At 38.5% G+C, this 27,854-nt stretch overlaps 2 protein-coding genes across 2 annotated transcripts in view; one reads left to right on the plus strand and one right to left on the minus strand.

Annotated features, from left to right (window-relative positions):
* gtpbp10 (GTP-binding protein 10 (putative)) overlaps window positions 1-16,753 on the plus strand; it is a 51,744-nt gene extending 34,991 nt beyond the window's left edge. Inside the window, exons 8-10 of the mRNA XM_039737278.1 lie at window positions 4,162-4,239; window positions 10,009-10,132; window positions 14,010-16,753. Coding sequence (XP_039593212.1) covers window positions 4,162-4,239; window positions 10,009-10,132; window positions 14,010-14,254 — 447 coding nt within the window. The 3' untranslated portion in view covers window positions 14,255-16,753. The remainder of the gene's footprint in view (window positions 1-4,161; window positions 4,240-10,008; window positions 10,133-14,009) is intronic.
* Window positions 16,754-25,357: 8,604 nt separating this feature from the next.
* adam22 (ADAM metallopeptidase domain 22) overlaps window positions 25,358-27,854 on the minus strand; it is a 418,045-nt gene continuing 415,548 nt past the window's right edge. The window contains exon 31 of the mRNA XM_039737656.1: window positions 25,358-27,569. Within this exon, the coding sequence (XP_039593590.1) occupies window positions 27,549-27,569 (21 nt within the window). The 3' untranslated portion in view covers window positions 25,358-27,548. The remainder of the gene's footprint in view (window positions 27,570-27,854) is intronic.

Consider the following 27,854-nt stretch of genomic DNA (forward strand, 5'->3'; position numbering starts at 1 on the left):
GATCCGCTGTGGCAACCCATAACGGGAGCAGCCAAAAAAAAAGAAGAAGATTAAAGATGTAGCAAGAAAGTTCTATCTCATATTAACTTACAGAGGGTAAAAGGCTATACCATTGTCTATGGCTATGAAAGAAAAATATTCTGTTCAAATTAAGCACACTATATAAGAAACATCACCTGGATGCACTAGGACACATCATCAGTGATGTATCCTGAGGTCATCTGGCGTTTCGGGTCTTGCAACATCGCTCAGGCGACCCAGCCGGGGTTGATCACTCCTCAACTTGTATCCCAGTAGCAATCCTTGGATCAGCCCTCTTCATCCAAAGCCATCTTGAGGCTTTCTCTGCGGCTTCACTTGTGGATTTAATGGCCCTTTTCTTGGCCGCTCCTGTTGTGCCCAACCGTGTGAGGACTCTGCAGAGTGAACATCCTGCAAATCCTCAGCAACCAATTTCTATGGGCTCATAGAGTACCCTCCAGCCTCTGCCACTGCACTCCTCCACCAGCTCCTGGTACTTGGCGCATTTCCTCTCACTAGCTTCCTCAATACGCTCTTCCCAGGGCACTGTCAGTTCCAGCATGATCAGCTGTTTTGAGGCTTCAGAGGTAATGATCATGTCTGGCCGGAGTGGTGGTGTTATAATTTGCTGCGGGAACTTGAGCTGTTTTCCCAAGTCACCCTGCAGCCAGTCAGAGGCTGTGTGGAAGAGGCCTGTTGTTACTTCCTTTGCCTGGGATTGCTGTCCCGCTTTAACAAAGGTAACTGCCTTCTTTGGGCCGTGGAGGAGTTAGCTTGTCTTGATGGCTGCAGTCAAGCTTTCAACAACTGCCTAGTACAACATACTAATATGAGTTTAACTTAAAGCATTAACTTTCTAAGATTGGCTCTTACAAATACCTCATATTTGGATATGATCTCAGATACTCTGAGGGTTTGAGTGAAAGACTCTGAATGAGAAAGAATTCATCTTTGAACAGTCTAGTTTTGACCCTTGATTCTTTGTCATTAATTATACATAAATCTGAATGGCATTGTCTATCTATCTTCTGTAATTTGACCTGACTGTTGAATTTTTTTGGTTTGTGCTCTATAGCTTTTTAGGGCAAGGAACTTGATAGAATAGATGATAGTTTATTTTTAAGGCCTGTCTCAAGTCCAGCTGGTACATTTGTTTGTCCATCAAGATGTGGAAAAGGAAGTTATTTGCTGCCCTTGTTGACAATTTTTTGACAAGAGTCACCCACAGAACATCTGCAAAGTGCTAGAGGAATGTCGCTTGGTTATATTTAATATCACTCATTACACTGAGAATGTCTCTTAGTTGCTATTCACTGGTTGCACAGGACCCATGTTACCAATCTTATGCACAAAACAATGATTGGTGACAGGTGAAATTTGTAGAGTCCATCTCAATAAGGTTTATCTAATTTAAATAAAAAATACAAGATAATCCTTTCAGAGTGCATCCTTTCTAACTGGAAGTTTTATCCATTATTATGGTCAAAATAAAGTTGCAAAGGCTGTCCTGCAAGAAAGTTATATTTAATAACCAGCTTTCTACCGTTTTAAACAGTGGATGTAAGTTGAAAATAATATAAAAACCAACATAATTGAAATCAAAGTTCAAAATTTAAGTTTTTCAAAAGAAAAAAAAATGTAAATAAAGCTGGGGTTTGACAGGGGCAACTCAGTGTGCAACTAGTAAAGTATAATCAACAATAATATGCAGAGTTGAGTGATTTCAAGTACAGTAAATGATATTAACACAAACAGAGGTAGGAAAAATACAGAACGTGATGTAACTGGCTAGTTCTGAATGAAATTATGCAGCTAGTTCTTGGCTTAAGTCAGTTTCATGGATGCAAACAAACATTTAAAACCCACATTTTTTTGTTTTCAACTAAATTTCAATTAATTTTCATTTAGCGACTTCTGTATATTTTCTTAAAAACAAACTAGGTTTGTTATGGATAAATATATAGCAGCTGTCACAAACGGTGAAGAATAGCACTACACACTATGGACTTTGGCCCCGTTTTCAGTTATTTTGTGCCTTTTTGCACACAAGTTGTGAAACGTAACCAGCAGCACACACAGCCTTGCAGTAAACTTATTCACAGATAATCTGCTCATTGAACAACTGACTTAATTCCCAAAGACTGGATGTAAGGGGCATATTAAGCTGTGTGATAAGCTCACTCATGAGTATAAACAGTAAGACAGGCAATTGTTCGTTTACCTGAGAGGCAGAACCTGCTGCTTGTAATTTGTACATCCTAAGTATGCCTCTCAGCTGTGCCCACTCAAGGAGTACAGCTGCTTTGGGGATGGGGAAGAGAGAACCTTTGAGATGGTCTAGAAACAGCTTCTCAAAACATGTCACAATATTTGGGGAGAAAACAGCAGGACAAAATCATTCAAGGTAAATGTATCAGATAGTTTTGGTAAAGACATGATGTTTGATGACTATCAGCAAGTAGGAACAACTGTCTGGGCAAGGGACAGGTTGAAAATGTCAGTGAAGGCCTCAGCTAGTTGCCCAGCAGAAGCACTGAACACACAGCCAGCTCATCCATTGTGTCCTGTTGTTTACATTCAGCCTACTTTGTGCAGAACATGCATCACTGCTGGAGATTGCATGAGACTCGTCATCATGGTGAAGCTCATTCCAGATTGACGGAACAATGACTATGTCTGTACATCAGGCTTTGTTTACAGTTCCTCACTCCACATTTGGACTTTCCAGAGTTCTTTGTTATCCTGCCCATACTGAAGATGCTCTGGCTGTCTAGTTCAATTATGTTTTAAGTGGTGGTGTTACATCGTTTCTATATAATCATGATCTTTCATTCCATAATCCTTTTTTGTGATGCGATCCAAAATCAAAGCTCATCCATTATGTTCCATCCAGTATGATGGTTGATGAAGGTTTAACTTCAGATTAGCTCTGTTTTCCCTGTTTATGGTCTTGTTGCTACCATCATGCACAAACTCTTAGAAAAACTCATATGGTAGGCCCTATTGATATAATAGAACAATTTCAAAAACACTACCTGTACCTTGAGATCCATTATCCAGGAGTACTTGTTGGCTGTATGAAATGTATTCTAGGCTGTACTCTGTAATTACTAAGCTAATAACCCATAAATCGCTAAATCTAGAGAGAACCAAAACCTTGCATTGGTCATGTGCTGCCAGTCAGACATTCTGTTTTTATCAGGTGAAATTACAAAGGCTCGGTAAAACACAGCCATCACAAGCCTTTCAGGGTCTGCTGCAGAGAAGTAGCCACATAACATGAAACTGCCACCACCATGCTTCAGTGTGGGGTTGGTATGTTTATGATGATGTTCAGTGTTTGGCTTATGAAAAACATGATGTTTTGTTTGTCAATAAAGCTTAATTTTAGTCTCATCAGGCTATAAAACTTTGTTCCAGCTGACTTCAGAGTCTCCCATGTGCCCTCTGGCACACTATAGCTGAGATGTTATGCATGTTTTTTTCTTGAGTGGCTTTTTCTTTGCCATTCTCTCATAGAGCTCTCATAAAGCTGTGACAACTGCGGTTACATGCATAGTTTCTCCAGCCTGAGCCACTGTAGCTTGCAGCACCCTCAGAGTTGTAGTATGTCTTTTGGTGGCTTCCTTGACTAGTCATCTTCTGGCATTGTCACTCAGCTTTTGTGGGTGGCCTACTCTAGGCAGGATTTACAGCAGTGCAACACTCTTAGCATTTCTGAATGATTGATTAAATTATATTCCAAAGGATATTCAGTTACTTATATTCATTCCCTGACTTGTGTTTTTCAATCATACTTTCACTGAGTTGCTTGGAATGTTCTTTTGTCTTTATTGAGTAGGTTAGGCCATGTTCCTGCCTCAAGTTGAACCTTGCAGATATGGTACATTTATACTAATGTCAATTGAAACCCATTGACTGCAGACAGGTGATCTCCATTTAACTTATTATGTGACTTGTAAAACAAATTGGCTGCACCAGTGATGATTTAGGTGTGTCATATTAACTTAGCAACTTTTTCTGTTAAGTATGAAAATGCCAAATTAAATAAACTGTGTATAACAAAAAATGTGAGTACATTATAGGCACCTGAGATATATGCCTACAGATACTGTATCACTTTCTGGTTTTTATTTTTAGGTTGACATTAATGGATTTCAGCTCTCTTACAAGACACAATTCAGAACAGTCTTTGAAACAGTGATGCTGTTAACAAAGGTAATATAGATGATGTAATAGCTAGGGAAATGCATTGAATTAAATGTTGAAAATACAACAATGTATATGTACATAATTGATTTCCTATAGTGTAAATGACATGAACAAGGGTATACGAAGTTTAGGTCTGTGTGTTTATTGTTGAGATGGTACATTGACAAGCTGTTTATACTTTGACTTTAAAGTTACTAAATTATTTATGACATGTTTAAGATTACCACACATTTGCCCAACTAACAAGTATAGCACAATGATAAAATACTCATTTTACTTTATAAACCATGTTTATAATTTAAGGGTTACTACCACTGTCATTAATAAATATTGTTTTCTCAATTCATTGTAATTAAGTATATTATTCATTATAAGTCGGAGTCAATAAAAAAAAAGGAATTAATTAAAGCACATTATCTTACAAACGTCAGAATGTGAGAAGGATAACAAAGTATTCTGTTATGACCATGTTTCCAGGTTAGCAGTATTGATAAATTCCTGTATTTGCATATTTTCTGACAATACCATTTTACATGCACATAGTATATACTGCATCCTATTGTCCCAGTAGTTACATGATTCTGAATTAATCAAAACTCTTGCCTGAAAGTTAAAATAATTCTCATAAAGGATACGTTATGTATTTTTCACATTGAAGTTATTTTTTCACTATAATGGTATGCAGCACTTTGCAGAAGGTACTTATGTTCTTAAGTGAAGTAGTTTCATAAATTAAAAAAATAGAGTGCCTATGCTTACGCTATAAAATGGGGTCTACAGGGAGTCAATGAAAATGTGAAAAAGCCTTAAAACTAGGGAGGGTTTTCATGTAAATAAGAAAGTAAAGCACATGAAAGCAAATGTGTGTGTAGCCATTTCACACAGTGAAGAATATAGACGTATTGGTAATGGAAATGTTGTTTATTAGAAACTGAATGCTGTACAGGAAAATTGAAGATAAAAATTTTAAAATCTTGAAAATCCTGATAGAACTTATATGACTCATTTTAAAGAATGTGTTCAGAAGACCATTATTGCTTATCATTTCAGTTTGTAATGACTGGTTGAAAAATGCCTAGCCTTGCCGCTACACTTCAGGCCTAAGGCATGGAATAAACTCTGGCTAGGCCAAGTCAACATAGAACTCTACTTACAACAGATTTCCTAAACTCTGTCCCCGATTCTATAGTTCAAAGACTGTAAGTAACAAAATGTAAAGATGAAAAATGAATATGAACATAAATTATAGAAGGTGCCCAAAATATACAGTGAGTTAATAAACAAAAACAAATATTTGCATACACTGGAAAACGATACTCCCTTAATTCCCTGCCAAATAAACATTATAAACAAAGCATAAAAACAAAAAAAAATCATAAACTAAACACACACAAAGGCAGGGATGGAACATCAACTAAGATGTTTTTAAGTACTGAAGCTTGTCTATATCCTTGAAATAAAGTGAATGCAGAAAAAAAGACTGAAATGATGGCATGAATGTGAATGAGCCAGAAAAAAAATAAAATCTCGGAAGATGTGAAATATTTTCCAGGTAAAACTCAGAGAAAATGCTTTTGTGTGGAACTGTGAGTTGATTACTAGAATTTTATCAGCAATGTTAACATTCATCATAAACAGGAAGCCTCCACCGCAAAGGGTTGGCAGCTATAATTATTTGTCATCTTAGTGTTTCATTGAGTGATTACTTTTAGACATGGAACAACTCACAATTATGTAAAATGACAACAACTAACAAACTATTGAACAGACCCAGCAAATGACAGAAATCATGTAGCAACAGTACATGTTTTTGACTGTATTTGGCCAATGGAAAATCAAGATCCATGCTTGTTGGAAGGTCTCATCCATCCATTTTCTGCCAATTGTCTGCTCCTTGCCTGGTCCATGGGGGCAGCAGTCTAACCAAAGATGCCCTCACGCCTCCAAGGGAAATACCAAGCCGTTCCCAAGCCAGCTGAGAGACTTTAACTCTCCAGTGTGTCCTGGGTTTGCCCGAGGTCTCCTCCTGTCTTGACATCCAGGAGGCATCCTATTCAGATGTCCAAACCACCACAACTGGCTCCTTTCAATGCAGAGGAGGAGCAGCAGCTCTAATTTGAGCTCCTCCCAAATATGTACGCTTCTCACCTTGCAAAGGAAACTTATTTCTGCCACTTAAATCTGTGATGCAGGTCTTTAATGTTGTGACCATAAGAGATGATAGGAATGTAGATGAACCAGTAAACTGAGAGCATAGCCTTTTGACTCCTCTCCCTCTTCACTTCAATCACTGGTGCAATATCTGCATGACGTGGATGCCTTTACGATCTGTCTGTTGATCTCCCATCCTCTTTATCACTCACTTGTTATCTATATCCCGAGATCTTTAAACTCTTCCATTTGAGGCAACATTCCATCCCACTTGTGAACACCCTTATTATGCTCAAGCATGGTGTTTGTTATGAACAAACTGTGACTAGAACAGAAGTCCAATAACCAAACACCACTTTAGTTTAGTTTGGGTAGACTGTTCCTCCCAATCACCTCTTCCAGATCTCAGTGTATTTTTAGTTCCACTGAGGGATTTTAAAGCTCACTTGGGTAGAGTCATCAGTGGGAGCACCTTCCAGCACTCTCCTCACCTCCAGTTGTCGGCACATAAGCACAGACAAAAGTCAGTTACTTGTTTCTTCTTTCATGAATGGCGCAGTTCCAATTGTACTTTGATAACTATTCTAGAGTTCAGGTTCTACTGTAACCTAGAGGGGGGGATTTTTTTTTGCTTTTTTGTAGGATTTAGAAAAACAGACTATCATTTTATACCATGAATATGTCTGAATATGAAGATTAAAAAAATTTCCCCTCTTTCTAAATCTTACCGTATATGTGTAAGCCATAAAACCTTACTATTAGGTTGAGTGAAAACAGAGAGAGCAACAGAATTGGGGAGAGAGAGATTTTCAGGAATAAAAAATGAACAGTAATTCCCAAATCTAGTTCGGCAGTACACAAAGACATTTTTAGCTGATGCACAAGTAGTCCATATCAATTTTTAACTTAATTGTATTTCATAAAGAGGATTTTTTTACTGTTACTTTAAGTAACAGTACAGTAATCCCTCCTCGATCGCCTCCGCGATAATAACCTGCTGTTCTGAATCCACTGTGTTCCAGACCCCCCGCGATAGGTGAAAATCCGCGAAGTAGAAACCATATGTTTGTATGGTTATTTTTATTTATTTTAAGCCCTTATAAACTCTCCCATCCTGTTAACATTATTAGAGCCCTCTAGACATGAAATAACACCCTTTAGTCAAACGTTTAAACTGTGCTCCATTACAAGACAGAGATGGCAGTTCTTTCTCGCAATTAAAAGAATGCAAACATATCTTATCTTCAAAGGAGCGCCGTCATAAAGGAGCGCCGTCAGGAGCAGAGAATGTCAGAGAGAGCGCTTGCTAAGAAAAGCAAACAATCAAAAATCAATACGTGCTTTTAAGTATACAGAAGCACCACGATAAAGTGCCATTTTGTAGAGGAGCGTCCGTGTCCTCTGTGCAAGCAGCCCCTCTGCTCACACCACACCCCCTCCGTCGGGGAAAGAGAAAGAGAAAGATAGAGAGAAGCAAACAATCAAGCACCGCGCTGGAAGCATATCTTATATCATTGAGGAGTTTTAGTTAATATGTAATACATGCTCTGATTGGGTAGCTTCTAAGCCATCCGCCAATAGCGTCCCTTGTATGAAATCAACTGGGCAAACAAACTGAGGAAGCATGTACCATAAATTAAAAGACACATTGTCCGCAGAAAGCAGCGAACCAGCGAAAAATCCGTGATATATATTTAGATGTGCTTACATTTAAAATCCGCGATAGAGTGAAGCTGCGAAAGTCGAAGCGCGATATAGCGAGGGATTACTGTATATCATTTAATAGAACATCATTTAGTGCACAAAAAGAGCCATAGTGACAAAATTAGTATATTTCAAGAAATTAAAAATAATTTCATGTAAATCATGTAAGAAGATTGAATCCAGATGAAGCATTTAAATTTCCTGGCATACATTTATAGTGAGTTTTTTTTTTTTAATTTATTTTAGAGAAGTGCTCAGCTTGAGTAATATTTCATACTTAAATAGAACATTCACTAGTTTTCACTAGTCAATAGTCAAACAAAATGCATCTTCAAAGATAATTTGCACGATAATACTATGAATGACTTAAACTTGCTGGCAAACTGTCAAATGTGATTGCACAATACAAAAGCAGTTGCTAAATAAAAGCCCATGTGTATAATTTCCAGACTCCACAGACATGAACTGATCTCACATTTATGATATGGTGGGCATCATCACCAATTTAATGCACACCCCAGATGTAGGATGCCGGTCATAAATGGCTAATAAACAGAATGATTGGTTTGTTGTCTATCATCATTGTAATTTGCTTTTGAAAGGGTATATTTTTGCATTGCATATTGTTTCTTTATATTGACATTTTTTTTAAATATATACACACACACACACACACACACGAGGTGTGGCAGAAAAGTAATGAGACTGATTTTTTATTTACCAAAGTTTTTATTTTTTTTCAAACATCAATGTTATCCCCTTCAAAGTAGTTCCCTTGGGCAGCTACACACCGATGGAGACGTTGTTGGTAGCAGCGCTGGAAGTCTTCAACCGGTATGGTCTTCAGCATGTCCGTTACACTTTTCTGGATGTTTTCTAAAGTCCCGAAATGACGTCCTTTGAGGACATTTTTCAGTTTAGGAAAAAGAAAAAACTCACACGGACTGAGGTCAGGTGAATAAGGGGGCTGGGGAACCACAGGAATGCGTTTTTTCGATTGTCCTTCTGCTCAATTGTGAGGTTTTTCGGCACCATTTTGGCACAGACCTTTCGCATGTGCAAATGTTCAGTCAAAATTTGATGAACGGTAAATCTGTTCAAATTTAATTGTTCACTCAACATTCTTAATGTTAAACGACAGTCTGATCTCACAAGAGTGTTCACACGTTCTATGTTTTCATTGGTTTTCGAAGTTGAAGGCCTCCCTGAAAAACTTGAGCTCGGGATAAAGAATGTTCCCCATAGGCCTGTTTTAACTTTTCAAGCGTCACACTTGCCGATTCTCCAAGCTTAAAACAAAATTTAATGGCACAACGTTGTTCCAAATTCCGCTGTTCCATTTTGCGTGACGCACAACCAAAAACACAACTTCGCTAATAGAAGTCACAAAAATCACGTAGTTAACGGAAGGAGTTGAAACTCGCACTGAGCTATGGGAGGGTACTGACACGTGCTCTATCAAGGACAACAGCGCAGCGTTGCCAGATCGCTTGCAGTGTTGCCAGTCTCATTACTTTTCTGTCACAACTTGGTGTATATATTATATATATATATATAATATAATTTTCTTTTTTTTTGGAACATTGCATAGTGTCATAGATTTGCATATAATAGATGTCTCCTTGTGCCAATATAAAACCCTTCATTTTTGTCATTTTATATTTTGTTTCATTTATTGTTGCATTTTGCTTATAGTAAGTGAGGTACAAGAATTTCAATACAGTACATACTGTTTTTAAGTAGAAATTACAAATTTAAGGGGTTACATTCACATTTCTCTCGCCTTATGTTTCAAGAGAAAGAATTCTGCACCTTTAACCTATGGGAAATTAATTTTGTGCAGATTTTCTAAAGAACATATGTTCATTTATTTTATTTTAGTAACTAGTCTTTAATCATTTAATACGTGCCTGTGTTTAGGAGATAGAACTGTATAAAGAAGATCTCCTTTCAAAACCTTCCCTCCTTGTTGTGAACAAAATGGATCTGCCAGATGCAGAGTTAAAACTGAAAGACCTTTTAGACCAACTAAAGCATCCACAAGGTATATAACTTTCTATTGTTTCAATTTATTGTATAATGTATGGTGTAATTAAATACTTTTAATATTTTCCTCTGTTGATATAAATAAAGGCCTTTAATGACCTCTTGGGCACAGCCATCAGCAGTGTATCTGTTTGCAGAGAGAGTGTTGACCTTGTTGAGAGGTTTACTTACCTTTGCAGTGACATTCATGTCTATGGTGAGTCTTCCTATGAAGTCAGTAGATGGATTGGGAGAGCATGGGGGTCATGAGGTCGTTGGAAAGGGGTGTGTGGCACTTCTGATATCTATGCAAACGGACGATGGTTCAAGTCTTTAGAGTACTGGTGCTTCCTGTCTTGCTATATGGTTGCGAGACATGGACGCTATCCAGTGAGACGAAGACTGGACTTTGGTACTGTGTCTCTCCGGAAAATCCTTGAGTACCATTGGTTTGACTTTGAGTCGAATGTGCAGTTGCTCAAGGAGTCCCGAATGAGGCACATTACCTGCATTGTGAGGGAGCGTCAGTTATGGCACTACGGTCATGTGGCGTGTTTCCCCGAGGGTGATCCAGCAGGTAAGATCCTCATTGTTGGAGACCAGAGTGGCTGGATCAGGCCAAGGGGTCACCCGCATAACACCTGGCTGCGGCAGATAGGGGGTCATTTCTGGATGGTGGGACGTGTGTTTGCCTGGGGGGTTGCAAACCGGGATCCTGAGTCGTTTCGCCGTGTAGTGGGTGCAGCAACGCACTGTACCAGTGTATGCTCCCCAACGTGACTTGATACAAATATTAAAAACTAGCCGAAGTCCACCATAGCATACGGCGGTGTAAGAATAGGAACGGATAACGGTGAGAAAGGAATTCAGTATAACAAAGGCTTAGGAAACCACCGTCGCAGTATAACGAAAATAGCAAGGAGCGAAACCAGTGCCAATGGTCGAGAGAGTACCTTCCTGTAACAGGCTACGGAAAACATAGACATATATAGACAGAGGCCGCATTCACTGTGTTGCCCAGTCGACACGATAAGTCAGCACGTCCGTCCTATTGCGAGTGGTAAAAGTGCCATTTAAACTAATACAGGTAGACGTGGAAATGGGGTTTTCTGATGAAAAAACAATAACATTTTAAACAGTATCGTTTGCATACAACAGATTTATGGTGAATCGTTTACATGCAATTATTTATATCCATTTATACACTAATAATGGCAATTATTAAATAATAATAATTATTATTATTAAATAATTCCTCCCATATAAGTAACATTTCTCGGACTACTTTTTTCCAACTCCGAAACATTTCTAGACTTTGTCCTGTTCTTACGCAACACAGTACTAAAGTATTGGTTAATGCCCGAGTCACCTCACGTATAGATTACTGTAATGGTATTCTATCTGTCATCCCACAAAAACTTATCCATCGCTTACAATTTATTCAAAATTCTGCTGCCAGGATAATAACCTGCTGTTCTAAATCCACTGAACATACTACACGTATTCTCTCTCAACTTCACTGGCTCCCTGTTAACTACATAATACAATAATAAATACCACTCTTAACATTTAAAGATCTCCTACAGACTGACACACCTCTCGCTCACTCTAATTCTCATCTGCAGATGTACTTTCTGTACCACACATCAAACTCTGTGCTATGTGAGCTCGAGTGTCTCTCATAGTGCTCCTCAACTTGGGAATTCTCTTCTCTCTCATATACATCAGCTCGATTCAATAACACATTTTAAAACTACCTTCAAAACTTATCTTTTCAAACTGGCATACCAATTGTGAATTATGCACTGTTACTGCCAGTTATCTTTGTTTGCTAATTATTGCTGTTTAATCGAGAGCGACGGTGGACGCGGAAGTAGGATTAGAGATGGCGGACGGGGCTCTGTCGTGCACATCCCATGGTCTTAGAGTTGGCGGGCGTGGCTCTCTGTCTTGCGTGTGCTCTCCGTCTTGCTTGCCTTTAGAGTTGGCGGACGGGGCTCTGTCGAGCGTATCTCATGGTCTTAGAATTGGCAGGCGGGGCTCTGTGAGTTGGCGGGCGTGGCTGTCTGTCTTGCATGCGCTCTTTGTCTTGCTTGCTCACTGTCTTGCGTGCCCTTAGTGAATTATATATGTAGATGTTCAAAAGCCTGAATATAATCACACCTTCCCGAATGCCTATAAATACGTAGAATCTTTGAAAGCCTTGCACTGTCTGCAGTAGAATTTCTAACATTCAGAGTATTGGGTGAATGGCATTTGAAGGCTAGTTTATACTTGCAGAGGTGAATTATTGATATTTCATATGCACAAGCAGAAAAGCTGAAGGGTGTGCACATCATCCTGTGGGTCTGTTTCTGTCTGTCTTATGCAATAGATCTGCTGGTATTTTACACAGAAGAAACCTTTGTGAATTCATTCATTGTTTGTTGTGTTTTGTTTTTTTTTTCTATATTAATAAACAGTGTTGCTATGTAACTAATTTCTATTGTTAGTTAAGTCTCTGGGTTCTGCTGAAGAATAAAACACATCATGTTGCTGCCAGTTAACCGAGGCACTGTTAGTTTTTATGTGTTTATGTTTATGTGTAGTTATTAGTAAGTGTTTAATCATGTTGTCTATTTAGCACTTAGAGCAAAACCTCGATTATCCATCAGGAGTTGGGACTGAGGCCGTTACGGATAAGAAAAAAGATGGATAATAGAACAGCTACTTTAAAAATGATATACAGTAGATTAGTTTAGCAAATAGTTGTATTTATTTACAAAAAAAAACTATATTAACAAAATATAATATAGTATTAACAAAATTAAAATCATATAATATTGTAACGACGATATTCTAATACAACTCGGAGGTACTGGAGTTTTCTTTGTTTTACTTGGAGTCTTCACTCTGTAACAAACAGTGCCGTCTTATTTGGGTTATGGAGCACACCTCCAAAATAATAAACAAAGCTTTCCTTACCAGTTAATTTATCTCTTGCCATTTACTTTCTTTTTGTCTCTATACTGCCAACACTCCTGCTTATTGTCTCCTGACTCCCTACTCAAAACTTCCTTCCACAGCACCTTCCTTTTCCTCCTAACTTCTCCTGTTACTCATTTCCTAAGAGATGTGTCCTCCACTTACAGAGCAAAACCCCTTCAGCCAGTCCCATCACTTACAGTATTCATTCCACCTTTTCTGCTCCTGCACAGCACATCACAAGCTGCAACAAAACATAATATCACAGAATTTTATAAGAAAATTACAATACAGAATAGCATTAACATTAATTGACACGTTTTTCGATTTTGTCGGCATCATGCTTTGTATTAGTCACTGTTTTTCTTCATATTCCGTAAACTGAGCAATAATTGAAGCACTTTCGCTGTTTCGTACGTTTAGTAATTTAAAATTTTTTGTGTGACAATTCCAACACCACATGAATAAGTTTATTGGCATTACAATGTATATTAGAATAATTAATTATTTATAACAAAATTATAACAAAAATGAAAAGTTACGAAACACTATTAAAATTGAAGGTACGTAACTGACCCTGTGATTTAAAAATGTGGCAGGAAATGCAAATCACTGGAATTGAGGTCTTATGTTGAAGATAATTCATTGGTTGAAAGTCCATATAATGTAATGATATGCGTGTTAGGTTGTTTTTGTGATGCCATACTGCCCCCTCTATGAACGAAAAGCAGCTACATAACTGAGTGTGGGCTTTGCCTGACTGACTGGCTCCCCAAGTCCCTCATGTTTTGATAAGTGTGTTCAAAAATAGGAGGGACGAATGGATACAATTTTGTACAATAGTTCTTTGTACTTAAATTTTATATAATATGCCTGAGTGTGTCTTGTACAGAGACATTTACTAAAAGTTGTTGGTTTTTTTTTTGCAACAGATTTTGTGCATTTGCTACCTGAAGATATGATTCCCAAAAGTCTTCTGAAGTTTAGCCACATTATTCCTGTATCAGCATCTAGTGGCTTTGGCATTGAAGAACTGAAAACTACAATAAGACGTTCTTTAGATGAACAGGCTTTCCAGGAAAAGCAGGAACATCACAGACAAAAGCTGCTAGACCTTCAAGCAAGTACTCCAGAAAAGAATGGCACAGTTAAATCCCATGAAACTAAAGGAGTTTGAGCTTTTGTGACCATTTTTATTGTGCTCACCTTTGCTTCTTGAATACGAGAGCCCAGTTTTTAATGTTGTATTATCTAGGCTAACTGTTTGGAAGAAGACGTTTGAACCTTTAATGCTTTTTATAAAAGCTTTCAGGAGCTAATGCAGTTTACAGGGCATGCTAGTCTTAAACAAGATCAAAGTTATGAGCTTTAGCTTTCGTTAGTATATTAAACAAGTTAAATGTCTTGCCATTTTAAGGTAACAAACTGTTTTTATTGTAATATGACAGTTCTATTGAGAAAAAATTATTTTAAAAGACTGTACATACTGTATCTTAAGTTCCTCTTTCAGAATGTGTGCTATAGTTTTATTATGAAGAGAGATTAAATCAGCAGAGGTTTTAATTTAGCAAAATGTAAATGAAAAGTCATCAGATGGAGCTCTCATGCACATGTCTACACTCACTGATTCAATATTCAGTCCCTGAATGCTCATCTTTAGGATGTGGAAGGAAACCAGAAGGACCGAGATAAAAACTCACGAGTACACAGTCAGAACATGCTAACTTTGCAGCTGGGCATTCATCCAGCTGCCCAAGCTTTGGACCTTTTCTTCAAACTAAGTCACCCAGTTACTACTGAAGTACTAAGAACTCAGCAACAAATAAGAGATGTTCCCATGCTTCTGTGTTTCTGCTGCATTAGAAATTTCTTCTTCTGACAATATGCTTCTTTCCTTTTCTTTGATAATAGAGTCTTTCAAAAAGATAAATCAACATTAATAGCCTTAAGCACTTGGAGGTGGCTGTGAGAAAGAATAATTTTCATGTAGTATGAAAGCACAAAATAGAGTATCACTCTTTGTATATTCCACTTCAGTGTGTAAAACTGCATAATGTCAAGATTGAGTAGTTCTTTGTGGTTAGCACCATGAAATGTGGGTGTTTTGAAGTAAAAAAAAAAATCTAACTTTTTTTGTTAGTCTTAATTTCAAAGCATAACACATAAGGTAAGTAGGGTCTAATATCATGGGTGTCAGTCTCATTCATTTCCCTTCAGTTCTGCTTTCTTTATTATATACTCACAGGCAGCTAGTACCAAAGCAGGAGTAATTCCAGCATGGGGCAGCTGTCCTCATAGACCCATTTATATACACACACACACACACACACACACACACTGCCATGTACACTTGCACAGTGTTTGGAGAATTGAGTATGGGTCCATCTGCATGTTGGTTACACTGCAATCTGCTTAAGTCTGATATCATCTAAATTTACACACGTCATCATTTTGTTACCAGTAATCCGATGACCTATGGTGAGGCTGGTCCCACCTTGTTCTTCCCATATTTATAATGTTGATATGCATGTCTCTGTATAAATGTTGTACATTTAAAAGCAACTGAGGATATATCAGCATACATTTCATTAGGTTACAGAAGGCAGAGGGGGAAAATTTGATTCTGCAAATCTTATTTTACTGTATTCATGCATTTAGAAGTATTTCCTATGAAATGATTTTCACAAATCATTATCCTTTGTATACAGGCAGAGGAAAATTAAACTTAAAATTCTGATGAACCATCTATGAACTTCCAGGATAAACAAACTTTCAGCTGAGAGAGAGAAGAAAAAGTGAAAGAAAAGAAGGAAAATGAAGAGAAGCTCATGAGTCACTTGGTGTGTATCTATACAGATGTTCATCTATAGAAGAATGCTGCTGCTTTTATTCTAATTCTGGATTTACATGCTTTGTATTGTCAGCTAATTATTTGCTTCAGTACAAAACATTACAATGGAGGGATATTGAGTAGCTGCATTATAACAACTCCTTGTTAACCTTTTTGCTAATTGCACAGATTCTGATTTTGCTAAGTTAAATTATGAAGATGAGTTTTTAAATTTAATTTATGACATGCTATTGCTTTATTTGATCTTGTGAGAAATTCCTGTTTTTCCATGCAAGATTACAAAATTGGTACAATTTGTATACAAGACATCTACTTCATGGAATAATGCAGAATAGATTGTGGTGAATATTATGCTTCTTCCTGTAGTAAAGAGGCAATGGAGAATTGCAGTTTCGAAGCAGTCGAATTTTGAGGATGTGTAGGAAGAATTCTGAAATAAACAGCAGCAGTGAGTCAAATTCTGATTAGCTGTTCCTTGCAACCCAAACAAACTTTCACTGGAACATTTAAACGTTAATACTAATGGGGATAAATCAGAGTTTTGTGATCTGTGTTTAGGGGATGAAATCTTCATTTCTTGCTACCTGGTATTTTACACTATAAGGGTGTCAATGTATATGTAGTTAACAACTATCAGCTTCAAAGGCCATATTGGATTTATGTACTGCTTAAAAAAATTAAAGGAACCCTTTTTAATCGGAGTAAAGCATTAAGTCAGTGAAACTTCTGGACTATTGATCTGATTAGTTAAGTAGCAGATGGGGTTGTTAATCAGTTTCAGCTGCTTTGGTGCACTAGAGGGGCAACAATGAGATGACCCCCAAAACAGGAATGTTTTAACAGGTGGAGGCCACCGACATTTTTCCCTCCTCATCTTTTGTTTCACTAGTTTTGCAGTTGGCTACAGTCAGTGTCACTACTGGTAGCATGAGGTGATACCTGGACCCTACAGAGGTTGCACAGGTAGTCCAACTTCTCCAGGATGGCACATTAATATGTACCATTGGCAGTAGGTTTGCTGTGTCTCACAACACAGTCTTAAGGGCATGGAGGAAATTTCAGGAGACAGTTACTCTAGAAGAGCTGGACAAGCACGTAGAAGGTCCTTAACCTATCAGCAGGACCGGTATCTGCTCCTTTGGGTAAGGAGGAACAGGGTGAACACTGCCAGAGCCCTACAAAATGACCTCCAGCAGGCCACTGGTGTGAATGTCTCTGTCCAAACAATCAGAAACAGACCTCATGAGGGTGGCCTGAGGGCCCAACATCCTGTAGTCGGCCCTGTGCTCCCTGCCCGGCCCTGTGGAGCTCGATTGGCATTTGCCATAGAATACCAGGACGGCGCCCTGTGCTTTTCACAGATGAGAGCAGGTTCATCCTGAGCACATGTGACAGACGTGAAAGGGTCTGGAGAAGCCATGGAGAATGTTATTCTGCCTGTAACATCTTTCAGCATGACTGGTTTGGTGGTGGGTCAGTGATGGTGTGAGGAGGCATATCCATGGAGGGACACACAGACCTCTACAGGCTAGACAACGGCACCTTGACTGCCATTAGGTATCGGGATGAAATCCTTGGACCCATCGCCAGACCCTATGCTGGTGCAGTGGGTCCTGGGTTTCTCCTGGTGCACGACAATTCCCGGCTTCATGTGGCGAGAGTATGCAGGAAGTTCCTGGAGAATGAAGGAATTGATACCATTGACTGGCCCCCACACTCACTCGCCCGACCTCAATCCAATAGAACACCTTTGGGACATTATGTTTCAGTCCAGCTGACGCCGCCAGGTTGCACCTGAGGCTGTCCAGGAGCTCAGTGATGCCCTGGTGCAGATATGGGAGGAGTAATATTAGTGTTATGTTATTGATAAGAACAGCAGTGGTTAGATGGTTAAGAATCTCATACCATTTTTAGGTCTTTGTAATTTTACAACATGGTGGGGGGAAGTGCCTAAAATAAGTTTGACAAGTGTTTCTCTGCAGGACTCTCTCAATCAACCCCCTCAGGAAAGCCAATCTACCGAGCTGGCAAGCATCAGCTGAGCAAATGGTTTTGGGGGTAGGTGCGAAAGGTATTGTGTGCCCCATTGGTCTGAAGTATGGCTATTTGCCTGAAGTTATAAATGTAGAAGGGAACGTGGGGAGAAGTTATATACTACAATATCTTATAAACAGTGGTAAGTCTTTGAGATTTGAGACATTCCGACAAAAGGGGAAAGCAGAGATAGAACTCTACTAAGACCAAACAATCAGTAACATCAACAAAATGGTGGATAAATGCAGAAATAGGCAAATTTTCATTGAAAACCATAATATCCAGTTTCTTTTATATGCTGAAGAGACTATTTATATTGAGCTCAAATAGCTCATTAGTCAGGAGTTATTTACTTTATAATATCGGTCGTATAAATCGAATGCAGAAAACTCATGCTGTTGGTCCAAGAGATGATGATATGCTAACACCTAACACGGCCTTTTTTTTACTATGTATTGTGCCTACGTGACCACACAGTAATACCCGAACTATTCTGAAGCAACATTTACACTGATTTGTGTTTTTTGTATCTCACACCCTCATACACTTTTATCGTAAGAGCATCCCTTATCTACGATAGAGCGTTCAAGCAGAAGAAAATATGAAGCTGGTTTTAATTAAACGTTGTTGAAGTAGCGAAAGAAATTGGTAACTGCGCCGCTGCAACAAAATTCAATGCGTCTGAGAAACTAATGTGAGATTGGAAGAGGCAAGAAGATTAAAAAAAAAAATAAGTGTTGCATTTTTAATGGGCATATAAGTCAGGTTCTCATTTTATGATCGATTTTTCAGGTTTCAAGATCCGACTCATAAGTGAGTATATACGGTAGTCCAAGCTGAAAGCGGACAGACAGACAAGTGACGTGATGCACAATAAGTGCTTTCACTTTTTATGCTAACACCTTAAATAGAAGCACTTTAAAGTTGTTTCATTGTTTATAAATGTATTTCAAATAAAAATATTGATGAGTTTTTTTCCTTCATTTTAGTGATTGTAGCAAAGTATTCATTTGTCACTGCAAAAGGAATCTTTTAAATTATGTTTTTTGGATTTGTTCATTTAAGTGTGTTCATTACATAATACAGAAGTGTTACACACATTTTTTACATGCTGTTTTTGTTGTTGTACTTTTCTGAATAACCTTTGGTCCAGGTTTTTAGGCTCAAAATTTTCTTGCTTGATCGCCACCACAGAAAAACAGAAAAAGAACAGCAGAGAAAGTTGGAGTTAGTACAGATTTTGGAGCCACAGAAAAAAAAAAGATGAAAATAAGGTCAAAAAGAAATCAAAAATTGATCACAATTGACACATTCAGTCAGAATCATGGCTTTTATATAGTGAAAATAAAAAACATGGCAGAAGGAAGTGACACAATGGAAGAGATATCATCTGGAATGGCCAGAAGTGATGTCATCGGAGATGGTCGGAACTGACATTGCAGATGTTACATGGTGTGAGATAGGAAGAAAGGTAGGTAAATTAGGGTTTTTCTTCTTTATTTCTGCAGACAGAGAGACACATCAGTGCACATAACCAACCTCTCATCTCGCAAAATATCGCTCACCTTATGACTTGATGGCTGCTTCCTAAGCGTGTGTGTGTGTGACAAAACATAAGCAGAATTTTAAAGTCGATTCTAAACCAATTTCCCACCACCTGATTAAAGCACCGTGATGTCCCTACATTGATGGATTGAAGGCCAGAGGTCCACACGACCATCATCATCAAGTTCTTCCATATGAACCCTGAATACCATGAGGACTGATTGAGGTCATATATGTTAGGTAGAATGCCCAGAGGGGGCCGGCGGTCTCGTGGCCTCTGAACCCCTGCAGATTTAGTTTTTTTCTTTCTGTCCTCCCTGGCCATCAGACACTACTTTTATTATGTTAATTAGTATTGCCTAATTTTATTTATATTTTGTCTTTTTTCTCTCTTCATCCTGTAGAGCACTTTTAGCGATGTCATTTGTATGTGCTATTGTTGCTTAGTCCTATGACTACAATCTTTGCTGTGTAGTGGAATGGTTGGCTGCTAAATGTGATTGTGTTAGTGAACATCCACAGGCATTACCGTTTGCAAAGAAAGCATCTTTGAGAGTACAGTTTTACTATTGAGAGAATAGGTAAAGAAAAGGCTTTTATCATTTTAACTTGCTTAAAGTTCATGGAAGAGCCGGTGTGAGCATGAGTTGTTAATTCAGCGGGATTGCATGATGTGGCGCAGCATGTCCAAACCCACATGGGACAAGTAAAGACCTGCTCAGTTGTCCTGTGACACTTGCGTACACACGCTGGCATCTTTGTAACCACCCAGTGCCGCCAGTAAAAGGTGGGGAGTGTCTTGTCTCACTGAGCCAGTTATGATTTTTCACACAAGAACATGTCTGGGGACAACCTGTTAAAAAAATTGTAGTGAATAGTGGCGAAATCTGCCACCCACCGGGCTTCTTTCTGAAACACATCCCCTTAATTCCTGTAGTCCGTGTACTAAACTGAACTGTTGGGGTTCAGGGAGAGAGTGAAGGAAACTGAATAAAAGACCTGACGTTGAAAGGAAATAAAATAATAAAACTGCTGTTATCTATTCAGAAGCCTAGTAGCATAAGGTAACTGAAGCTTAACGATTAATTTATACGTTGCAATGATTGAGGAGATAGACACACAGACACAAATTTAGACCACCGCAGCTACATGCATTTGAGAAATACTTATGTGTCTTTCTGTCTTTTTGACTATTGCACCACTATATGGTATAATAACAGCAAAGTTTAGATAAGCATTGTGGTCTGTGCATACGTGTTATTTGTTTAGATGCGTAGTCAGAAGGTGGATGCTGTGCAGCTTTAGTGGTGTTATTAGGCAATTTGTTGATTCTGTCATTTTGAAATCTGCATCCCCTGTGGCTCCTCATTATCAGCTCTCGTAATGTCAGTCCTTTTGCATGGTCTGACACATCCATCCATCCATTTTCCAACCCGCTGAATCCGAACACAGGGTCACGGGGGGGTCTGCTGGAGCCAATCCCAGCCAACACAGGGCACGAGGCAGGAACCAATCCCGGGCAGGGTGCCAACCCACCGGAGTGGTCTGACACAAATGATTTCAAATGCATATTTTGCAGTTCATATTTTCACAAGCTCAGCTGCCGTGTCCTTCAAACTCGCTTTTGCTCCTACAATATTGTAATGGTGAACAGCAAAGAGTACACACAGCAACCCTGACAACATATCCTTCACGTTAATCACTTGTTGAGGTCTTTCAATGCCAATGTATAATCTGCTGTTACAGAAAGGTTTTTCCCTTGCCATCTGGATATTTTCATTTTTAAAACAGGTTATGTTTATTATTAGCATGTGCAAAGACACATATTTATATGTTTGTTTTTTCAGAAGACTTTTTGACTGTTGGTCATAATCGGAACCTTTCTCTCTATTAGACCGGGTTGATGAGAGCACTTCTGCTCTTTGCAGTTTGAAATGACTGCCCCTAGTTTGAGCGCAGCTTTCATGTGAATTGCTTTAGTAATCTGACATTCACTGAGCCATCTAATTGTTCCCACACACTTTTAAGCAAAATTCACTCTTGGTTGTCTTATATGGTGCTTCAGTGAGATTAGGAAGTGCCTAGAGAAAGAAAAGTCTATTTTAACTTACTGTACTTTAGTTAAGTAATGGGATCCTGAAACTCATAAAGAGTGTGCTTAACAGTTGAATTGTAACTCGTACGCTTAAAAGAAATGTATAGGGAAAGTCTTTACTGAGTAATACTGTGTAATTCGGTGAGAACAAAATGATGCAACAACAGTTAGAGGAAACCAAAATCACCAACCCTTTGAGGACTGGAGTCAACATCACACCAAAAACAGAGACTAAATTTGAAATCACTGGATGATCCAACTTGTGTGAATTTCATCCCAGCAAATCATAATGTGACTCATTAGTGCATATGGCCTCCATGTGCCTGTCCCGACAATGCTTGGGCACGCTCCTGATGAGACGGTGGATGGTGTCCTCAGTGAGCTCTTAGACAGTCTGTGGTGCTACTTGGTAGCATCAGATGCACCAATGCATAATGTCCCAGGGGTGCTCAGTTGGATGCAGGTCTGGGGAACGTGCTGGCCAGTCAATTGCATCAATGCCTTCGTCATCCAGTAACTGCCTGCACACTCTGGCCACATGAGACCGGGCATTGTCCCGTGCCAGGAGGACCCCCAGGGCCCACTGCACCAGTGAAGGGTCTGACAATGGTTCTGAAGATTCCATCCTGGTACCTAACAGTAGTCAGGGTACCATAGCCTAGCATGTGGAGGTCTGTGTGATCCTCCAAGGTATGCCTCCCCAGACCATCACTGACCCATTGCCAAAATGGTCATGCTGGATGATGTTGTGTCCTGCGTAACGGTCACTGTGGTGTCTCCAGACTGTTTCACATCTGTTATATGTGCTCAGTGTGAACCTGCTCTCAGCTGTGAGGAGAACAGTGTGCCAATGGCAGAGCTGATAGTTGTGTATTCTCCTATATTCCTAGTGTTACAGTGGCGTAGTCAGCAGGATCCCCTGTAACACTAGGAGTCACTGTTGCTCCACGGTCATCCAGGCCACCACTGCAGTCCATCTATCGTCCTAGGGGAGGCAGTGTTCTTGATAAGCTGCCTTCCCCCATTCTTCCGTTACTGGGGCATCCCGGCCAGGATACACTGCCGTCCATCCCTTACAGGATGTTATACAGAATTATGTTGATGAACCAGAAGATAGACCCATGAACAAAGCTTTCAGTTTACCAGTCTGTCTTTATCTCCATTCTCATGTGTAGTCATAAGCTCTGGATAGTGGTTAGAAGACTGAGATTACAAGGGTTATGTGTGCTGTTGGTGACAGAGTGAGGAGCAAAGCAATTTGGGAGGATCTTGGAGTAGATCAAAAGGAGCCAGTTGAAGTGGTTTGGGTGAATAGTAAGGGTGCCTTCCTTGGATAGACATGCAAGACACGAAGACAAAGGGGCAACTCAAGATGGTCTGGAGAAGTTACTATAACAGGGAGGTCTGTTCAACCCAACTTTGTAAGTTACTACTGTGACACTCCCTAGGAAAAGGAGAACAAAGATGATAAAGTTGGCAATAAGTTTTTCTAATTTCCATAACTTGCTGCAAAGTAATCCAAAGAAAAAATTGTTAAGTGGAAAGTAAGCATGGCCTCAAATGTAGTATTGTCCTTTCTAAGGGTTTTCTAACATCATGTCAGGAACTTCAGGAAGTGATACTAATGGACTAAGAGGCACTGGGTGAAACTCAAGTTATTGCACCACTGTCACCTAATAATTCTTGAGAGAGTCTATTAATGCTACCTTTGGAAAATCCTTCATATCAGCTAGAAGAATGGCTGCATCAATTTTGGCAGCCATACATGTTAAACTCCCCACATAATGGTTATCTTACATCACTCTTCACTTTTCTCAATAACCCTGGTTCATATGTCCGAGCACTTGTTCTGGAATTTTCTTCTGGGTTTAATACCATCCACTTTTTCTTACTGTTTTGAGAAAATAAACAGTACAAATGTTAACCTATTTATTACATTATGGATTCAACACTTTTCTTTTACATCATTCACAGACAGTAAAAGTACATGACTCTTTTTCAGAAGTCATTTGTTCAAACACAGGCAGTTCCCAGGGATGTGTTTCACCATCATTACTTTTTACACTGTACACAAGTGATCTGAAACCAAGATCGCTTTTACATTATCAAGTATGATGATGGCTCCACGCTGATAGGGCACACGTCTATACATAAATATAATCTTTCAATGCAGTCAGTGCTTATTTCTCCTCCATACATTCAGTCTGTTTAAAGTGGGCAAGGACCACATGTTGTCCTCTTGTCGCAGTGTGATCCAGTCTGTCAATGCTTTTGGCTTCATCGCCTGGTTTAGTAGTCTGATGAACCAAAATTTGAATAAGTTCCAACAGATTACCAAACCCGACGTTTGCTAAAGGTATTGGAACTGACATTAATGATTTGTCAGTTGTGTGTCAGAGGGCAAAGTTGAAACAACTGGAAACCATCCTGACTGAAGACAGATGCCCACTACACGCAGAACTTCAGTAAATCAGGGAGGATAGCCGCTTTGAAAACCCCTACAAGCCACTGCAGAAATACATTTTTTAATAAGAAATACCAGAGGCAATGAGATAATAATACTAAAAAAGTTCAGTTGTATACATTTTTTCTTATGTATTGTGCCCATTTTAGGTAAACTGTACTTTCAAACTGGTAGAAGTAGTCTTAACAAAAATCTGTCTCTCTATTATAAAAAAAATCCTGGAAGTAGATGAGACATGATTTTCTTGGAGAGACACTTATACATCCTGAAATGCGAGTCCACGCCCGGGGCCAGAAATAAAGGACAAACCGTAGATGACAAAGTTTAATGTTGTAAAGAATTAAAAAATGTTGGTGCGGTACACGTGCAGAGCAGGTTAGAGATAATGGAAGTACGAAAATTTGAAAGTCTCAAACAAAGGATAGCAAAGATTGCATTAGTTCAAACAAACAGAAAATATTACTCGGTGAAATAATCGAACAGAGAAAAGAGATTGAATATACTGCTCGGATTTAAACTGAAAGTCGGAGACGTGTAGATCGTCGTGTTGCCAGTGTGAATTAAAAGATTCCAAGAACGCTGGTGTGGTATGAAGACTTTTAACATGAGATTCTTTCAAGTCACGCCGTACTTACGACTATTTTCGAACAAGACCACGGTCATCTAACTTCAGTCGTGTGAATGCTTTTGTCAGATGCACTTCCTGCACTCTCAGCTCTTAGAAATTTTATCAGGACAATAATTTTATATGTTCTAGATAACACGTCAACGAGTAAGCGAAGAAGAACGAGCATGGAATAAGAAAGAGCACGGACAAACATTCGAAAAAGTCATTTTATTTATTAGAAAGAAAGAAACAATATTCACTCACAGGCAGTTATAGCTTGCGTTGTCATGATGGAAGTCCAAACACGGAATTCAATGTTATCTTGAAGAAAAGTTCCAAATATTGTTCTTTGTGACTAATTAAAAACTTTGAATCATGAACAAATCTGCAATTGATGATAAGTAAGTTAAATTGAGTAAGAAGTGAAAGTATACAGTATATTGTTAAATAAATGAAATAAACAAAAACACACACAGCCTTCTTCTGAAGCGCCACCGTGAAACATATATTTTTGCAAAGCCTATAACAAGGAATAAATATGTTAACTCTCTGCACTATCTTCTCGTAGCTAGATACCGTATACTGTTACTCACACACCGTAGAAGACTGGTCCAAAGTGTTAGAGCTGAAAGTGAGGAAAGAAAACTAACTACGAATGGGAAAGGAAAACAGACTGAGTTTCAATGAAAGGTAATGTTTTATTAAATATATTACAATATTAACTTGTAGTAATATTTTCAAAAAAAGATGGGCATTGATTTACAATGTAGCTCTGTATACAGTACAGTATAGATAAGGACTTAGTATCATGAGTTTTAAGAGCTGTAAATAATGTTAATTTTAAAAAAAAGCTTGTCAACAAAACAAGTGTTCCAGTCACTTGGGTGAAAACACATTCTTTTTTCCCCATTTGTAATATACCGTATATACACAAATGCCTTTAATTTAAGTTTAACAACATTCAAGCTATATACTGGCACGATGTATGGTACTGGCATTGCAGTATGGAAGATAATGAAATGTGATTAATATATGAATTCATTTCCTTTAGCCATGCATTTAAAGTTCGTATTCTGTTGAATTGTCCAAGGTTATTGATAGTATTGGTTGCCTTCTGCATTGTAAAATGATACAGAAATTGAATCATCTTGATATGTTTAAAGTTTTGAGCAAACCTTGAAATGCAAGGCCAGTTGTGAGCTAAGGATTTATCAGCATACAGTATTAGTAAATGTCAATGGCTTAAAACAAATCATGTCCATCCATGTAGCCAATCCCAACGTTTGGTGCAATAATGATTGAAATCAGTTTTTTTTTTTTATTTAGAAACCATTGTCTCGTTTTGTGGATACACTCAATAATTACTCAGTATTTTTTTTGTTCAAAATAGTGGAGGAGATTAAAGGCGTCTCATGTTAAACTGATGTGTGTGTCAGCGTTACACAAAGCATGTATGCATTCAACACATGGGCATTATGTATCACTGTAAATGGCTGTGTTAATTAAAAAAATGTAAAAAATGAAAATCAATTATTCATACTTAAGTGCATTCACTATAAGTTCATGCAAAATTGTTCCATAATCTACTACAACCATTTTAACAGATTTCCTCTGGAATATAATTGCATTCTTTTCTATATGTTTTGAGAAAAACAATAAGTCTACAATGAAAGATATTATTTATGAAGACCTCAGGAGTCATAGCACATCATTCAAATCTGATTGAACAGCGGAAGTAAATACACTTAATACAGTTTATACAATTTTGTGCTTAATAACATTTATGAAGATGGCTTTATATGCAGCAGTACAGTCTGGGAGTCTGGTGTGCATCGGTTTTTTCCCCCGGTCACCAAATCAAGTTTCCTTAAGTCGAAAATACTACGCTTAAATACGTTACTTTGTGAGCCAAGTGTGGCGTATTTAGTGGGACTTTTAACCTCTTTGTATTTGGGTAATACTGAGATGTGGGGTTAGTGCATTTCAGGTTTATGGCTAGTTCATAAAGCAAACTTTAAATGGCATAGTGGACAGCATAGAGCAATGAGTAGAGCTAACAAACACGTCAATACTGAGGTTTTTTCTTTTTATCTTTAAAAGGAAGCCCCTAAAATTGCCTTCTGGATAAATTACAGAGGCTACGTATTGTTAGCAAAGTAAGATTTTTTTTTTTCTTTCAAAAAAGCATCTTTTATAAAATCAAATTAAAAGAATATGTCCAGTGAGCCATATATACATATTTACATTTCAGGAACCACTCAAATTCCCCCCATAAAAGAAAGAATGATATCTGCCTATAAACCACTGAAATGAGAATGAGAATAAAATGTAAAGAAAGCAAAACAATAGTCCCTTTTTATTTCTCATTTCCGTCCTCCTCATGCTGTGAGCCTCAAGTGTATTCATTTCTTTAAAAAAACTACATGATCAATAAAGAGCGCTTTCATGCATATGTTGTTTTAGTTTCTACTGTGGCTGCGTGCTTTAAAATGTGACATGAATCCACCGATGGAACAGCACCAAATCAAATGAAGAGCTTTCTTTACTACCAAGAGAGGTTCTGAAAACCTTTTCCTCCTGCTGACGTTAGTCCCAGTCTGTACATTTTTGTGTCTGTCTTTCTTTTCTAATGTATTCAGACATACACACGGTATTTAGGTGTAACACAGGTCCCCCTCGTCATGTGCAGTTGCCAGCTTAAACGTGTCTTCCAGAGGCGAGGTGGGTGGCCTGTGTGTCCGTATGTTGTCCTACTGCACTGTTTTAGTCTCTGAAAACGAGTCCTTCTTGGATGTACATAAAGGCATTTCCTTGATGGTGTCCTTATAAAATTGGAAGAAAATGCAGTCCCCATGAAGTGGCAGAGTAAAGCTGACTAAATGGACGTCTCCCATAGCTGTGAAAAGAAAGATACATTTTGTAATATATAGTAAATAGCAATTTGATACTGTCGGGTGGCCGCTGAGTTGTGGCTAAAGCCAGCCTGCCAACTTTAGTGTTTATTGTGTCTTATGCATTGCTGTGAATGTCTGCTGTCACTTTATGTTAAAGGACCCTTCCTTTTTATCCTTTAGGACCACCACAAATTAAACAGATGTCCTCACTTCTGTGCTGTTCTGTCACATTATGTATTGGGCCAACTGTGTGGTCTGAATTTAAGAAAGAATACAAACATTTATGA

This window comes from Polypterus senegalus, chromosome 15, assembly GCF_016835505.1.
Source record: "Polypterus senegalus isolate Bchr_013 chromosome 15, ASM1683550v1, whole genome shotgun sequence".
In the NCBI taxonomy this organism is placed as follows: Eukaryota; Metazoa; Chordata; class Cladistia; order Polypteriformes; family Polypteridae; genus Polypterus; species Polypterus senegalus.